Here is an 18,923-nt window from a genome sequence, read left to right as displayed (position 1 = left end):
AGTGAGCCAGAACAAGTCAGAACAGTTTATTCTTTATAGAAAGAGCTAAATATATTAAATATGCTTGAATATCACAGCCAAAAAGGACATTCATGATGTGGCAGGTTTTTCAGTGTTCATTTATGTGGGTCATTCAACACAAATAAGTAATTTTCATTTATGAAACCTTCTGTAGGTCACCTTTTAGATTGGTATGTTTTAAAACGTTGGGTACATGGAAAAATTCTATTCTCTTTAATTAACCATCTGTTCAGCTTCCAGCTCTTCATGATGTAGCTGCTGAGAAAACAAATTTCACAAGTTAGCTGTATTTTTATAGTTAAAATATTAAAATATCTTTTTCTTTATTATGGAAACACTGTAAGAGGTAGCTTAAAGTTAATGCAGGTAACATCTATGCAGGCATGATATATGTGAAGCTATAGCTTTTATACTACCACATTAGCAATCCTTACAGATGTGTCTTCAAAAGAAACTTGAAAAATCTAACAAAACATTACAAAATTATTGTAACCTTGTTCCTTAGTTACTTGACAACTTAATAGGCTTTCCTGGCACTGAAATCCATGTACTTTTGTGGGGGGAACATTGACACAATTAAATAACAGGTAGTATTAGTAGTATCAGAAAAAAAACCCAACAGTTTTAATGTAGGGAACACAGAGATTTCTAAGATGAATCGGATTCAACATCCATCTGGTCCATTGTTGCTGAGCGTGGCCAGTAGCAGATGCTTCAGGAGGAAGGTGTAAGATTTGTAGTAGGATAGCCTGTCTGTCTACAGATTTTCAACTTGCTCTAATTGTGCGGATGAGTCTAAGTTCTGAAACAGAAGATTTAAAAGTCTTCCCTCAAAATCATTGTATGTCATAATTTCTAAATGTTCTTGAAATCTGTACAAGTGTTTGTTGCATGAGCAACCATTCTGGCTTTTTCTGGCAATGTGTTTCATTACATGCCTTTCAAACCAATATTTTGTTTTATTAAATATGAATTTATTAAGTATGAATTTCTCAAATTGTCAAGTCATTAAGTTTTTGTTTTTCAGTTACAGAACATAAAACATCTTTCCATTTGTTATTTTCTTTTTCATATTCCCCCATTTATCTGATTTCAAAATATCTTATTCTTTTTATCATTTTTTCTGAGCACTTAACAGCTTGTATGGTCTTTGGGGAATTTTTTTTTAACTTATCATGGTATACAAAGCTTTTAACCGTGTACTTTCCTGTATGCAACTTTGAAGTCTCCCATTATGTGTTTAGAGGTTTCAAATTCAAAATGAAAAAATGTGATGTTACTAGTTGGATGATAATTTTTTTCATAACATAGGATGACAGGCAAGGATATTAATATTTGGGGTATAAAATCTGATACTGTTGTATCAGAAAATGGTATTAATTTCAATGATCAAGGACATAGTGCTTTTTTAAATAAGAAAACCATGTGTGAATAGAACATGACTGATTTTTTTAAAGTATTTCTAAATGTTTATTCTGCTACCAGGTGATCATTAATACTGTTTTTAAAGCAGTGTGCTTTCAGTAAATTTTTTATGTTTATACATTTTTTATTGTAACTACATAAAAACTTAACTGTTAACATTGTCTTATGTTCTTAAGTAATGTATTGTAGGATTTTTTTTTTTAAGTTTAACTGAAATTTTTACTCAAACGAGTAAGCTGTCATGGATTTCAAATAACTCAACTTTTTTGCTCCTTCTCCAAAGAGAATCTTTCGACTTTAGGAAATCTCTTGTTCAGTTATGATTTAATTCTCAGCATGTCTTCAAATTAGAAGTAAAATGTGTAATTTTTCATGAAATTCTACACTTGAGTACTCCAGCTCAGAATCAGACAACCTGATGGTGCCACACCGCTTTTTTTCTCAAGATGTAGAGCTAACCAACAGGAAGCATCTTAAACTATTTTGGTCTGGGCTCCCAGCCTGGTTCTTAGTCAGAATAAGGTGCCTTTAATTCCTTATTGAATCATAGAGTTAATTAGGTTGGAAGACCTTTAAGATCATCAAGTCCGACTGTATTATGCATGACAATCAGACCCTCTTTTTTAAAGCTTTCCCAGTTATCCAGTTTTAAGCCTTATTTTAATTTATTTTCTGTTCAAACTCTTAAACCAGCCAGCTCGATGTAATATGCGAGCTCTCTCAGCTATTCTTTAAGCAATGTACGTAGCACTTTGCATGTATGGCTTAGCCTGTCTCATTCCTTCATGCTGCCTGTGCTTAGTTAGACCTCCCATGGGAGTGTCAGGGGCTGTGGTGAGGGAAGTGAATAGAGACAAAAATTGAGACTGAGGTGATTTTTGGGGGGTCCAGAGCGGGCATGTGGGGGGTCCAGGTTGCCTGCTACCAAACAGTGGCGTAACTTAACCAACAGTTAGTCTGTAAGAATTCATTGGTGGTTTATATTTCATATTATCTTCATGCAGACCAGTCTGGAAAACTAGACCATGTAATGCTTTGGATGTGTTGTTAACAGCAGTAAAAATTTCCCTGGTGATACAAAAATGTGTCACAAAAATGTACAAAGAGCTGTTCTCTCTGTCTAACTTCAGCTATCCAATGTAGGTAGCTGTTTTAGGAGGTGGTACCCCTGCAGAGTCAATGCATAGTGTTGGGGTTTTCCAATTTAGCACATCTAAGACAGACCCTACCTTAGTCCCTTGACTATAGAAGGAACATGAATTTAATTAGTTTGAGCATCTCTTGGCACACTGTAATGGCCTGAAACACTGCACATGGCTGTTAAAAAACAGCTTCCGAGAAAGACTACTATGATGATCTTGTCTTTTTTTCCCTGTCCTACACTGGCCTTTTCTACAGGATAGATACTCCTCTATCCTATGGTAGGATATTCCTACAATAGAGTCTGCAGCTTGTCATGCCACAGTGCTCTCGTTTACAGTTTAGACAAAATGTTGTGTCCTTTAATGGTAAAGAAATACAATTGCTTGCCAGTAAGGTAATAGCTGTTTTGCTGAAGTCAGTTCAATAGTGTACTTACTTCTAGGCAATGTATTTGAAGTAGTCATGGAAAAAGTTGCAATTCTGCACTTTAGAAGAGAGAGGTCCAGGTCTGGAATATATTGCTTTACAGTAACAAAAAAAATCCTCATTTGTTCTTATATTAGACAAACATTCCTGGTACTACGAAAAAAATATACTATAAGGAGGCAATATGGCTTCCTAACTAGAACACTGTGGAAAAAAAATCTCTTGATAATAGTTTAATTTGTTTTGGCATATGTAAGTCAATAATATGATTATGATATAGTAATGATAACTGGGTGGAAGTAACAATAACTGGAGGAAGGCCTGAAAAGTATAGTCTCTGTGGTGTTTCACAGGAAACTGAAAGAATGATGAATGTAGTGTTGTGGAGAATAAAAAAAATTTCTTTTTAAATTTCTGCAGTGCAGCATAATAGTTTAAGAAGGATATTGTGTGCCTGGGCACACTAAACTGATGTCAAAAGCCAAGTTCAGACTGGCAATCACAGAAATACTTCTGCATTTGAAGGTGCAGGCGGTAGCAGTATCTCCATTCCACACCACAGTCATACTCAGATGCAGGTCATGTTTCCCGGTAAAAGAAATCGTGTGTGTGCTCATCAAAAATGATGCCTAATCTGCAAGAAATCAAGAAAATAGTTAATAAAATATTAGCCTATAAATCAAAGGCATTCTTATCATCTGTAGAACAACAAAAATAGTAGTCTCTGCCTGGTTTGCAGTTTCTAATCTAGGTTACTATACCTTTTAGCAAGTGATAATGAGAGGAGCTTGCTATTTCAGTATTCCTTCAAAGTGAAGATGATTCAATTAAGCTATTAAGCAAAAGTATAGGGTTTTTTCCAAATTTCTTTCACTCAAGGTATGCAACAAGTGGGTGGGTGCATGCATTGGAATGGTGAAAGCGATGAATTTTTAATATATAAATTGCTTTGCTTTTTTCTTTCATCTGTATTGATGTCACATTGAATGCTTCCTTCTGTGGAACGGCATATTGCATGCAAAGTATTATTAGTTTAACAACCCTGAAAAAATACAGGTGGCCTTGCACTGTAAACATGCAAGAGTAGAACCAATTAAGTTGATGTGAGAAGGATAAAAAAAAGAGGTAAGAGATCATTAAAAAAAAAAATCTAACTTCTTCGATGGACATTAAGGAGGGAATAATGTATACTATTCCACTTCTTGGCATCGAGCTAGGAAATCATGTTTAGCATAATTAAGACTTAAGTCTTTCATTTGCAAATAGAAGTGTATTAGAAATACTTATTTCTTTTATGTCTCATCCCTGAGATAAATAATATCGCCACTTTCTAATTGAATGTGCATTACTAAGCAGGAGAGTAGCAGAGCTAGACAGAGAACCAGCAGTGCTAACTTCTTGTTCTGTATTTTAGCAGACAGAATATTGTCTTGAACTTCAAATTAATCACTAGATGTTTAAGATGGGGTAGATGTAAATCTTCAGCTCTGGGTGGTTCCTCAGTTAACTGGCAATACAACCGAGCTGATAAGCTCTGCTATTCAGGATGATAAGCATTGAGAAACAGGGTCCTCTAGCCCAGGAGGAGAACCAAGCTAAAATAACTGTGCAGCTTTCTGTAAATGAACTGGAGCATGTGGAGTTGTGTCAAGTCTATGTGCTGTCCAGGCAGAAATTTTGAGTTCAGTCACATTGCTTCCACAGGTTTGCTGACTCACATAAGGTCGCACTGACCCCTGCGCCTCCTGAACTCGGTTTTACTTTTAGCCTGGAGATAAGGTGATCAGTTGATCCAATGCTGAGCGGTTTTGAAAATCCTATTCTTTTTCCTCCATTCCTAAATCCTGATAAATTTATGATAAAATTTGTAATGTGTATTGTAAGTTCTTCTAAGAAAGGACTTTTCCTTACGAAATACTCAGAATATATGGTGCTGTAATCCAGACTGAAGGCATGAGTCACTACTCCGGTACAAATAATAACCAGTCTATCACATTTTTATTGCACTGGTTTAATCAATGCAATTATTTTCACTTATTCCATTGATTCACAGGATATTCAGAGGTTTTAATGTTCACAGTTCTTTCTGATTTATGTCTTTTTACATGTCATTTCAATGATTATGAGGAATATCTTGCTTTAATTAATTTACTTGCATTGTAAATTATAACTTCTCATGTAACTGTATTCTCTTGCTATAGATGATTCTGGTCTTTTCATCTATTTCTTTTTGTATCCTGTGTCCCAATTTCCTATTAGAAATATGTTAATCTGTTTCACTCTGCTTCTGACTGTGTTGTAAGTGACTAATAATTTAAGATCTATTATTAGAGCTCACCACACTGTTAGTCAATGTCACATTGTAATTTAAGGCAGTGTGAAACTATCTTAGGATATTTTCCTGAAAGCTGTGAAAAATTCTAAGGCGTAACCATATTGATGCTTCAGCCATTTGTAAAGAAGTATTTACTTGAATAACTGCTAGGTATTAAGAAAAGTATACAATGTATACAATGTATACAAATTGCAAAGCAGCTTGGAAACAGGCGGTACAGTTTCATGACTTAGACTCCCAGCTACAATAATTAAAGAAATAAAATAAACCTAGTAGGAATACAGTCTAATCAGATATGCAGTATTTTTCCTTCCTGAGTGAGAACTACGCTCAGGGATTATATGTGCTAGATTATATCTATTCTGCTCCGGACTTGATTCAATCAAATATGTTTATTATTTCCATTGTGGAAGTACTTTTGCACCCAAACTGACAATTTAGGGTGCTATTCCTGTAAGCACTAAACAGTTAAGTCACAGTCCATATGCAGGAGACATATCAATATAGAACTAATACAGACAAAGAGAAAAATAAAGCAGTGGTATAAATTCATGACAAAACAGCTCTGACTGAAGAGCTCAGGTATGTGTAGTTACATGGCTTTCAAGATGTTACTGCTTTCAGCTGTACACTCTGTCCTTATGAAGGCAACTGTCCTGATAGCAGAGGCAACAGATCAGGTTGTGTATCTATGCCTGCATTTCCATTCTTCAACCCACTTGTTTGTCAGCGTGAGAACACCTACTCTGCACTTAAGTGAAAAGATTATTTCCTGGAAAGGACACAAGTCTCTGGCCAACTAGGAGTTAATATTGGTATACCAGTGAGCCAAGTACTCTTACTATTGACCTAATTTGCATTAGTAAAACCACCCATGTGCAACCACATTTGTTCCAGCTCAACTTGAAAAAAACAAGCTATATTAACAAAACATAGCCTGTCTCTATAATTTCTTGCAATTTTCTGCAAATTGCATTGGCTTTAAGTAGTACCTTGTCACATCATCAAATCCCTGAATGACATTTCTAAGCTAGCAAGCACAGTTTGGGTTTACGACCACGGCCTTTATGTTTTCAGAATATGTGGAGTGGCAGTCCTTTTAACTCCATTAATGATTTTTTCATTTTCTTAGGATGTTTATTTTCACTTTAACATATCCATTGTGCATGTGACAATTAGTTGATGACACAAATGGAAAGCACTGTTAGAAATGTATTGCTTATGTTATCTAAAGTCTCTGAAATTTTTCAGGTTAATTGCCCAGATTCATGACGAGTTGTTGTTTGAAGTAGAAGATTCTCAAATCCAGGAATTTTCAGGTAAATACAATCTCTCTTGCTCCAGCCCCTTGTTTCTCCCTATAACCTGATTTCTCAGAGGATAAAGAATTAATGTAACAAAAAGAAGCACATTGATTCTCATGATTAAGAAAATGTATACTAAGCAGATTTTTCTGAATGTTTGCCACTACTGGCTCTTACGTAGATAAAACATGATGTATTCCTCATCTGGAGTTCATCAACATGCTTATTTGTATTTAGTTTTCTTATCAAGATTCCTTCATCCAATGTGTGAATCCTGTAAAGCTAAATAATAATACTTTCTCCAAGGTTTCAATGGGGTTCAGAAGGTAATAAATCAGCTTAAAAAGAATGGCTTGGAAAGTAACTTCCTAAATACTTATGATTGAGGCCTGTAACATAAAGAAGCATGAAATTCTTAATGTAAGAATATAATGTACTGTAATTTCTAAGTTAGTTTACTGCTTTTTTTATATTAAGAGAACTTTATGATGGAACTTTCAAGGTTAAGGGTTAGTAAATGTTCCTGCCTACATTTTTATCCTCTCATCTGGCTTACTTCCAGACATTATTTCCTAAGCCAGAGTTTGTCTCAGCATCTGGTACAAATTTAGCCAGCAAACAAGGGCACATAGGAAGCTGTCGGGTCTCTTCTCCAGTAAGCAGTGGATTTATTCCTGTAGGCACCAAACGTTTATTCACAAACTTTTGTCTAGTTTGAAGCTCAACAATATCTTTGGCTAAAGCAATTAGCATAGTGTCACAAATATTTTAAACAAACCAATATAAGAATAGTTTCCATTATAACCTAAGCATCTAAGAAAAAAATAATTTCACCTTCCTGTGTTGTGTTCATTTAAACAGTACAATTTGCCATGTTAGTCTCATGTAATCACTGATGCCCCTTGTGAGTATTAATTCATAATGAGGAGATTAAACCTCCATCTAATCAAAACAGAGAACCTGGGAAATATTTAAGTTCAATATATTAGGGGCATTGTAATGAATTAGGTTAATATATTAACATTTGACCTCTAAATACAAGAGTTCAAATCTGGTTTAAATTTTAAAAACAGCATACAATTTTTCAGAGATTGCAGTATCTACTCAAAGGCCAATGTCTAAAAGCGCTGTCATTTCAGAGTTGAAAATATAGTATATTGAATGAGATCTGTAAGACAGCATAGAAGGATTTTTATTATCTTATTTTACATCAATTTGCATTAAGTATAGAACTAGTATTATACCCAAAAGATAAAAATTTTTCATGGTTGCTTATAAATATAGAAAATCACAGATTCTGCCCTCATTGGATCAAATTCTGATCTCCATTACTAGTATGAATTTGTGGTAAATTCAGCAAAATCAGTACTTTTCCAGTATAACAGAAAAATCCTCTAGCCATTGTTATGAGTAATAGTAATACATTATCCTGCTATATGAGCATGATGACTAGAAGCTTTTTTCTGAAAACACAAAAAGAGTCCAGTTCAAACACTCCAGATGTGTCTGCTCTACACACCGCAGCGTGACTAGTTCGCATATCTCCACGTCTACCTGCAGTGTGCAGAACTAACATACCTGTGCATTCCTTGTTCTGCTTCAAAGCTATCACCATGTAATTGAAAGTGCTAAGTTGACCTTCAGGAAATGGACCTGGGCAGTCTAGAAGTCTGAGATACCTTGGAAGTTGCCATTGCTCTTAACATAGGCTGCCAAGCTTAAGTGTTCAAGGTGGAAGTTTGTTTCATTCTGCTGATTGAAGATTGATTTTTAGGTTTGTCTCTACTTTTCCCTAAGAGGCAAATTAAAAAAGAAAATTCTGCAATACAGTAACTTTCAGATATGCTCACTTGCCTCAGAACAGAAGAGTAAAAAATTGTCTTTTTCTTAACACTAAAGACCAACCTAAGACATTCATTTAGTTCTTCGTTTCTTCATTCATTCATTTTCTTCCCTTTTATTCATCACTGGTGAGGCCACACTGCATCCCGTTCTGGGCTCCCCCATACAAGAGAGATGTGGACATACTGGAGAGAGTCCAACAAGGAATGGCTGAGAGAGCTGGGACTGTTCAGCCTGGAAAAGAGAAAGTTCAGGGGAATCTTATTAATGTAGATAATACCGGTACGGAGGGAATATAGAGGAATGAGCCAGGATCTTTCCAGCGATGCCCAGTGACAGGACCAGAGGCAATGGGCATGAACTGAATGTGGTTCCCTCTGAACATCAGGAAACACTTTTTTACTGTGAGGGTGACTGAGCACTGGCACAGGTTGCCCAGAGAGGCTGTGGAGTTTCCATCCTTGGAGATATTCAAAAGCTATCTGGACACGGTCCTGGGCAACTGGTTGTAGATGGCCATGTTTGAGCAGCGGGGTTGGACCAGATGACCTCCGGCAGTCCCTTCCAAGCCCAACCATTCTGTGATTCTGTGTTTTGCAAATAGTCCTGCTACTGGTAAAAGAACAAATCCAATTTGGCTTAAAAGTGACTCAAGCTGGCTCTTTGTTCAGTGTTGTTAACGAGGGCTTGTTAACTTTGATTTGACTGGGCAGAGAAAGGGTGCATCTGCATCAGCATGTAACTTCCAGCCAGGAGCACGATGATGAAGCAGGTCTCTCTGTTGTCCCCAGTCCATGGTGTGAACAGTTTTGGTTCACATCACGGAGCAGTCTGAGAGCCGTTGACGTAGATTTCTTTCAGATGAAACTAAATCGGAAGACTCTTTTCTCCTAATCTTTTCTAATTATTTCAGAAGTTGCTAACTAAGGCAACAAATTAGGTGTGTGAGTTTTAAACTGAAGAAGGAGTGTGCTCCTAATTCACTTCAGTGCTTTGAAAGTCCAGACATGGTTTTCATCCCTTTACCCAAAGTTCTTTCTCTCTTTTGAAGTCCTTACTCTTCTCACTTTTATTTGCTGATATTCTTTAGCTGTCAGCTTTGTCTTTACATATCTAATGAGCTTTTGTCCATTCAGAAACTTTAAATTACAGAATCTGCTGACTTGCAGATTCCAGCCTGCAGCTTAATGATCCAGAGAGAAATCTCAGTTGTACAGTCACAAAGCTCGGTAAAGGGAAAGACGTGAACTTAAAGCTAAAGAGCAGTGCCTGATGGCTTTAATAAACCACAGTCCAGTGCTCTGTTAGTCTCCTGCATTTACTGTGATCCTAGAAGCACTGGCCTGCTATTCAGAGTGTTTGCATTCTGATTCCAGTCATGCTTCTGATCTATTTTTTTCAGGAAAGCAACAACAAATATATGTGTCTCAGTTTTCTTATTTGCAGAATGGCTATGAAATCTTAAAATACTTTTAAGATTAATAAATGAATAACCTAAAAGTAAATAGCATATTTCAATTAGATCATAGTGCAGAACATAAGCCTTCTCAGCAGCACTTCCCTTATGGAAGTGTCTCACTTGTATTGTGTTACAACATTAAAATGTCTGCTTCTAAGACTCTCCTGAGTGGAGGTGGAGAATTGCCACAAGACAATCATAATGCTGGTACTTTCTCTATTCCTGCTTAGGACTTCATAGGCCATAATAAGAATTTTCAGTACTTTTCAGTATACAGAAATCTGTTTTATAGTACACCTAATAATCTATGCCCAACAGATGAATTTGATAAACAAGGGGCGAGCAATAAGGTGTTTTTTTTCTAATATCTACTTTTGCACAAAATACTGCAGTAACTTAAGTTAGGTGTTACCTTATTTTGGAAGAATACCATCTTCAGAAATAATCCATCACCCATAGTTTTATAGTATGCATACGGTTCACTCTGAACGGACAAGGCAAAACATCATTTATTTATAACAAGGCTTTGAATGCCCAAGCTTTGACATACTTTGAAATATAATAAAGCGCATACTACTCTGAATTGTGTAATTTTCAGCAAAGACATGACATATTATTTGCCTCAATTCTCTGTTTAGGGCAAAAACAAGACAGCAAAGGAGTTTTTAAAAAATCCTCATTTTCTGTTGGAGGGTGCCTGGAATGATCAAATCAAAACATTTGGCAGAAATTGGTTTGGTTTTGGCAGAAGACTGTCAGCTTTACTGTCAATAATCTGCCTGGTTTTTAGCCAGCTTGCCTGCCTGGCTTCCTCACATCCTGAGCTCTCTCCAGCAGCCCAGGAAGCAGAAAGGCAGATGATATTTTGGGAATGCCAAAAACTGGGCTCTTGCATCTGAGAGGGCTCAGCATTGCTGAGTTCTGAAGTCTGTGTCATCAGGTAGAGAGACTGTCCCCAAATCAAACTGTCTAGGGACTCTGGAAGAGTATTCAGGAATTGCAGACCACAATTTTTCTTTTTGTGGAACTATTTCTGAGACTACCTCTCCATGCTCTGTTTGAAATGCCTCTTTGGCCTTGAATTATTCTCAATACATTACTGCTAAAAAGAGGAATACACTTTGGGGTGCAGAAATGCAGAATAATTTTTTTTTTACAGTACAGAGATACTCATAGTTACAACTTTAGGATCTGGCTTCTGATGTATATTGCATATATACCTGGAGGATTTGAAAGGTGAACTTTGCCACTGGTGATTGCTATGGATTCTTCCTTGTCACTATGCTTGCTTAATTGCATCCATTAGAGAGAAGCAATTAAATGAAAGACACTTGCTACTTGAAATAACATATTTTTGTAGAAATATGTGTATTCTGGTACTTTGTGTTGGACTGTTCACTATCACAGTGCATTAGGGCCATTTTTAAAGGTGGGTTTTTTAGAACTCGTTTATAATCATACATTATTGATAGACTTAAAGAAGTTAATTTCTGCATTCATTCTTATATTTGGTACATGTAAAACATACCGTTTTAAACCATGTTTCTGGTATTTACCAGGTATAAAATGTTTCAGCTGAAATGCCTACTTTAAATGTAAGAATATCAAAAGGATCAGTCTAAGAAAAAAATTAGAATAAACTAAGCCTATTTATTTTGATATTAATATCAATTAAGATTATTACTCCCTAAAGAACAGTATCTTAGATTTTTAAAAAATCTGTCAATACAAAATTTTGGGTAATGTACATATTCCATGAAATTTCATTTTATTCTGCTGTTTCCTACTTAATGGGTACTGAGGCAGCTGCATAAAATAGTGCACATGTTCAAAAGAGAACTCAAGTAACAGAAGAACAAAAGAATGAACTGGTCATCACAAGGCAGTGACATTTTCTTTTCTTTGAGCTGCCTTTTTCTAACTTGAAAAACACTGGTGCATAAACTAAAGATGCCTCCAGATAGCTCTCAGTTTGCAAAAATCCCTATTCCATAGATCATAAGTCTGGCCAGCTTTGACATGTTTCTGGAGTCATAATTTCATAGGTGAATGAGCTTGAAAAATGTCTTCAGTTCGATAGGGACAAATAAGCTTTTGTTCCACAGCAGGCATGCATGTCTTGTCTTTGCTCCTTTTCACAATGCTTTCATTCTGGACAGTATCAAGAAAATCTAATATATGTTAGGATATATGTTAAAATTTCAGTTCCTCTGTGATCTCTGCACTTTCACCAGGGTTTTTTTATACATAATATTTTAACATGACATACTTAGCACTCAGAAGACATTCCAGGAGGAGCATAATCAACAAATCCCATAATTGCTGAGTATGGGTTTTGAGAGATAAGTTGCAAAGGTTGGGAAAACAGCATTTTACAGATGCCATTGCAGTATATGGCTGACTGCAAAGGAACATTTTAAAATTAATAATTTATGTGCCCTAGATATACTAGATTCTTGACTGAACAGAAATAATCATTACCCCAAAAGCCTCCAATCTAAATCTTAGAAAAGAAACACAAAATTAGGAGTTGTAGAGACAGACGTGTTTAACCATTGTGGTCACTTTTGTTAGTGACCACACTCTGTATGAGATGACAAAGAAAATACGGTTTTATATGGCTGGATTGTTTATTTTGAGCCTTGAGGAAGAGGAGAGTTTTAAAAGAGATATGAGATAGTAACGAGAGAATCAGATATTATATACATAGGACTAAGGGGGACCTCTCCTGTGATTATATACCACCATGCCTTATGGTCTCTTTTATAATTGATCATCTCCCTATGAAAAATTACTCCCACTGGGACACTGTTCCAGAATTTCATCTCTCCAAAATCTAGAACTTTAAATTTCCATCCTAAATGTATTCAGCCAGTTTACCTATTTATTTTTGTGCAAAGATTGCAATTTAGTTTAAATGCTTCCTTCTTCACTTAGCAGACTACTGACAGGAATGGTAATCCAGCTGCTTTTTCTTGATATTTCTGTTACCATTATATGTTTATTATTTCACATACAAAATCTGTTGTAAGTAGATGTAGGCAAATCTTTTGGATACTTTCAAAGGTATAATTTCAAAAGGCTGAAACTATGGTGAGGCACTGGAACAGGTTGCCCAGAGAAGCGGTGGATGTCCCTTCCCTGGAAGTGTTCAAGGCCAGGTTGGTCAGGGTTTTGAGCAGCCTGGTCTAGTGGAAGGTGTCCCTGCCCATGGCAGGGGGGTTGGAACTGGATGATCCTGAAGGTCCCTTCCAACCTAAACCATTCTAGGATTCTATGATTCTACTCTATGAAATGCAGGCAAAACAACTTCAGATTGCTTGAAATGAATGGTTTTACTATGCCACCTACTAAACTCTGAGAAGAGATGGAGAAGTCAGTGTGACCTGAGAAAGAGAACAGGGAGCCAAACTGGCACAGAAAAAAACAATGAATAAAATGGAGCAAACACATGGAAAGGTTTTTAATGGATTGTCAAAGTGAATGAGGAACCATAAGGTTTGTTTGCTGATGTGGCCACAGATTACTGTGCTTTCTAAAATTATGAGCAGTTAAGGATGAAGCAGAATTCTGATCTTACCACATGCCTTAAAGCAAAATCTGTGTGAACCAACAGAGAAAGGTGTTGCAATCATCACTGTCATCATGAATCCCCTTTTGGGAATAACAGTTCTATGGGAGAGAACTAGTCAAATTCAGAGGCCTAGAGAACTAGGGGGAAACTGGTCTAACTCAGTGCACATGTAGACAGCACCCTTTATCATGCCACTCACATCTTTCAAGCCATGAATTGATGCCGCTGACTCATGCTCCCTCTTTTGTTGTCAGTTGGACCTCTTTTTTTGTCAAAAAGACTTGTTCCTCCCATTGCCCTGATGCTCTATTGCTGTTTATTTGTCTAACAGCTCAAAAAATGTTAAATTGCATAGAGTTGAGTGTGCCCTTAGACTGTTCTTAAGTGCTTTGGTGGAACATACAGAGCTGAGTGATTCTGCCTGAGAAGTGCAGAATCCAGATGTTAGGCTCTCACAAAAGCTGAGTGCAGTCATAGCCTGGTAGGGAGCTTACCGACAGAAAAAACGTTTACCTGGGGACTGACTGGCAATGCACTTAGCCTTCTGAAGGCATGCCACCAGGTTGGAGTGCCCCAATGCCTGCTGCAGGGCTGAGCTACCTGGGCTGGCAGCTTATTCAAACTCAGAGCGGGCTTCTCAAGACAGAGGCAGTCCAACACTTCTCTCTTAGTAGTCATGTTGACTTGGACTAGATTTTATATGGATAATTATTTAGGCCAGCACTTCCCCTTTCACAGTTTGGTTGTCATGTTTGTTTCTACTCTCCAAAAATGATTCTACGTCCTACACTGGACCATAAACTACCTCAAATCTAACATGAAGCGAATATATAGGTGTAGCTGTACATAGATGTGTCAACAAATGTCTCCATTTCCTCAGCCTTGGCACTTCAGCCACTGATCTTTTGAGTTAATGCATAGTTCGGACTTCATGGAAAGATCTTATGACGGCTCATTAGCACGCAAGTCTGAGCAAGACAGCATGGTCTGAGCGTTTCACTTCTGTTCAGGCAGAAGCCAGATATCCTCATCATTATTATCAAGCCAGCCTCAGTGTCACAGATGTGACACAAAACATTACATACTACTTTTCGTTGATGGCATCTTTAGAAAAGGTTTCGGCAGCCACCAGAGCAACAACCATACACAGCTTCCTAGAGTTCTTGTCACTCCTTTGCATCTAATGTCAGCTGCAAAAGAACCGTGATGTACATCAAGGGATAACTTTAGAGAAAGCTTCTAAGTAAGCATGTGGGGTTTTGGTCTAGCAGTTATCACCACATATTGCAGACCCTGGTATTTCTCATTTCCATAAGGACAGACATATATTATTTAGTCAGGCATCCTGTCAGAGCAATGGAGGTTGCTCAGTAACTTTTGTCTGGGGCCACCTGGTATTCCTATTTCACTTTCACTAGCCAAAAGTTACTTCGTTTCTAAAAGCCATTTATCCACTGAATCTCTCTTTGATTTTTATTAGAACCATATTGTGTTGCAGCAGCAATTTTTGTCAAGCAAAACACTAATTGGCATGGCCGGGGATGACAAATCTGGTCCCAAATGATTGATTTGGAATAATTATAGATGCATTGTGACAGCAATAGTGAGCATAGTGTCCTGACATGATGAGTTGTTAACTTATGTAATTCATACTGAAGTTTAATTGTTTAGATTCTTGATAGCTCCACTATCCCACAGGGAAGATTTTTTTTTTTTTTAGTTTGGCCCTGATCTTTTTACTTTGAAGAATGAGATATTTTAGACAGTTCAGACTTCTAGTATTTTTTTCCTAGCCTTTTTTTAAGATTGAGTTTTATGGCTGCACAAGGAAATTAAAATATATAAAATGTCACCAAACATATAGGTAAGAGTATTGAACTTGAAAGCTGAGAAATATAGCTGTACCTCTATATAAAGTATATTGGTGCTGTACTTCTGTATTTATGGGATATAGAAGTTAAATCATGCTCCAAATTTCACCTTAAAGTTCAAATTAAAATGAGGAGTTGAACCTTCCACAAGAGTTAAAAATGAACTTTAAAAAAAAAAAATCTGAAAAAATTGTAGATGGTTAAATTTTTGTATGTAGAAATGCAGGTATTATATAGCAGAATATAAAGTGTACGATTTTTTTTTTTATATATATAACAATTCTAACATGGAAAATAAAGCTGCAGGTTTTCAAATTTACCTTACAGCACTGGTAAAAAGAACGATGGAGTCCCTGCAGCAAACCACGGCCTTGGAAGTGCCACTAAAGGTAGGGACAATTCTGATTTTTCCATTACCCTCTCAGGCATACTTATCTTCGTATGTTATCGTCACCATATTGAGAGTCCAGAGACAACTATTTTGCCTTTCACTTCAATAGTTTCATTTTCATGTTTGCAGGTAATTGCTTTTTTAAATTACTATAAAAATTCTAAGGGAAAGTAACTGAAAGAAACTCAACCTCAGTTTTGGAAAGTGTAATTGTTGTCTACTCTTTGTCTTAGCAATGCAGTATGGTAATTTCAAAATCTATTTTGTTCATTGCCACAAAATTTCTGTTGGGTGTGGTAGAGTGAGAAATATGTGCCTTTAATAGTCTTTCTAAATGTGCCAGGCATTCATTACTGCTGAAAAATTATTGCAAAAGATCTTTCTTCAGTAATTTTCACTTAGAAAATTGGTCTTTTTAACTTTTCTGTGTGGATGCCCAATATATAAAGCAGATAAAACTATTGGTCATTATTTAAAGTATAGGACATCACCTACTGGAACAACGTCTTTAAAAAATGAGTAGATAGCTACACAGCTATTGTATCTATCTATGTATTGGACCTAATTGTAATTATTTTAGAAAGTAATTATATTTTTCTCTCTGCAAGACTGGTAGCCTTCACCCTAGCCTACTGCTCAGCTTTTATTGCTTAATAAAGGGACTGTAGTTCCTGGGAATACCTAAACTGTTTAAGTGAGCAGCAGGTTTCCAGTTTCCTGAGAAATGGAGTACTTGGTGTTGCCAGATCACTCACTCAGCAGTATTGCTGAATAAAATTTGGGGACAGGAAAAAGTTTATTCTATTTATTTCAGAAGTGGTTACAACATACAGACTTGCACTAATAGAAATGATTGAAAAAGAAAACTACGAGATCAGTTCTAGCTTGTATTTCTTCCTCCAGATCTTCTATATCAAGTGAGAACTCTTGACCACACTGACACATGCACTGACACTCCCAAGCTTTACAAGCTGCATTTCTGTAGGTTGCTTACATTGTACACCTCTGCTTCCCTACCTTATTTTTTTACAATTTCTGTGAAAAAAGAAGCAATATTTTTAATGATAGTATTAGATACCTGGCACTCATGCTGCTTTGACATCCACTAAAATAATCAAATATGGTATTATTGACGGTTTATAAGGTGAATAGCAACACTGTAGTCCTTTGGCAACTTTGTCAGAGACAACATCGTTCATACGTTGCCTAAGGAAGTCATTGTCATGAAATAAAATATGAACAATTTAATAGATTTCTAAGAAAGACAAATGTTTACGTGGTTAATGAGAATGTTCGTAGTTACATGGGCAGAATATCATTTTAGTGTTATATATTTCAGACTAACCACTAACTGGCAGGTTTTATTATCCTATGGACAAAATGGGACACACCATCTTAGAACAGTTTCTTTCACCTCTAAGGTGTCTACTGTCACACACTGGCAAATTCATCTTGATGCAGCAGCAAATGGATTCAATACGTTGTTCCTATCAGAACGGCAATTCTCTGTTAAACGACAACTACATTTTAATAGGTGAAAAGAAACACATTCTTGGACAATAGATGGTTGTCTGGGATTTTCAAAGATTAGGTCTTTTTAGTAGACAGTAGGAGTATTTGGAAATACATGCATTATTACCCTTGTTTTGGTCTCCTTTTCCTGAGCAAATTACTGTAGGAGTCATGACATACTTTTAATCCTGCTGCACCTTAGACTACATGCATCATGAATATACTTCATCTTGCTCTGAAGCATCAGGAACGGATCAATGGCAGAGGCCAGATAGAAAGCCTAAAGTGACTACAGCTTGATCTCAGAGAAGAAAATTGAGCATGATCTTTTAAAAAAGGATCTTTTTGTTCATATTGTTTACTTCTCTATACAATAAGAATATGTATTTTAGAATTAGAGATGTTGAAGGTGAAAAGATTTTTGTGAAATGCTCCTGCTTTCCTTCAGCACACTCGCTTCAACTAAATATGTATGATGTGCTCTGTTAATATGAATATTATTTTTTTAATATGGAAGAAAAATGTCACTAAAGTAGAACACACATATAGTCTTAATGGGGAGAGATTTCTTTTTCTTCTTTGAGGAAAGAATGCTTTATCTTTGAAGTAGCTTCTTTTCCAAAATATAGTCCTTGCTAATGAGGCAGCTTTCATGTTAGAAAATCTACTGTGTAACAGAGCACCAGTAACTGCAAAATAAAACAACAACAAAAATACCCCAGAACTGGAAAAGTGGATGGTAAAAAAACCCCCCTTGTATCTTTATACATTACTGAAAAAGCTGCTGATTATAAACACTGATTTTATAGCTCTTTTGAAAAGTGTAATAAGATTAATTTTGTTTTAGCGTATTCCTTGCAATTCAGTAACATGTATTTGCAATTTCAAAACTAAAGGTTAGTCTTAATTGTTAAGGTATTTTAATCAAAATTGTCATGATAATTAAGTATTAATAGATAGGAAGAACATTTCGTATTGGATAGGCGTGTAATCTAGAGCAGTATCAACATCCAAAGGGAAAAGCAAAAATAGTAATCTTGCTATATGTGATGTGTTTGTTTGTTTAAATTTTCTTTTTTTTTTTTTCTGACAGGTTCCCTTGAAAGTGATTCTTACCACTGGGAAATCATGGGGGTGTATGACAGAATTGCAGGAGATGTAAAGCAGTCATCGGGGATGTTATTCAGTACCCGTACACCTCATTGGCCTATGCTGATTCCTCGCTGAATCACTAGGCAACAGCGCTGCTGGATCTTTCATAAGCACCTAATGCTCTGCATGTGAATTTTTTTACTTCATTTTGTCTGTAGCCCTAGGCAACAGCAGTGAGATAAAACTGGTTTTTACCAGTTCATTGTGTTTCCTTTAGCCAAGGTAACCAGCAGGGAGCTGCTTTTGTTCAGAGCTAAATTACTACATGTAAGAAATGAAGCAAGACAATATTAACCCTTTGGGAACATGACAAATATATTTGAGTTAGATGGATGTTTAGACTTTAAAGTTAAATATTTTGTGAAGTTCTTGTGTAAAAATGCTTCTACTCTGGCATTAGAAAGATGCTATTTGAACTGTATCAGCAAGTGCTTCAGTGTTGTGTTCAGCTTATTTTATAATTTGTGA

General features: G+C 36.3%; 1 protein-coding gene across 1 annotated transcript in view; it reads left to right on the top strand.

The window, feature by feature from the left end:
• The window catches only part of POLN (DNA polymerase nu), a 103,903-nt gene extending 85,426 nt beyond the window's left edge, over positions 1-18,477 (top strand). The window contains exons 23-25 of the mRNA XM_035898654.1: positions 6,602-6,669; positions 15,728-15,789; positions 18,397-18,477. Coding sequence (XP_035754547.1) covers positions 6,602-6,669; positions 15,728-15,789; positions 18,397-18,465 — 199 coding nt within the window. The 3' untranslated portion in view covers positions 18,466-18,477. The remainder of the gene's footprint in view (positions 1-6,601; positions 6,670-15,727; positions 15,790-18,396) is intronic.
• Positions 18,478-18,923: the final 446 nt, after the last annotated feature.

Source organism: Egretta garzetta, unplaced genomic scaffold (genome assembly GCF_000687185.1).
Source record: "Egretta garzetta isolate BGI_Z169 unplaced genomic scaffold, ASM68718v1 scaffold107, whole genome shotgun sequence".
Lineage (NCBI taxonomy): Eukaryota > Metazoa > Chordata > Aves > Pelecaniformes > Ardeidae > Egretta > Egretta garzetta.
The sequence above is the reverse complement of the archived record's forward strand: the minus strand, read 5'-3'. Positions and strand labels throughout refer to the sequence as shown.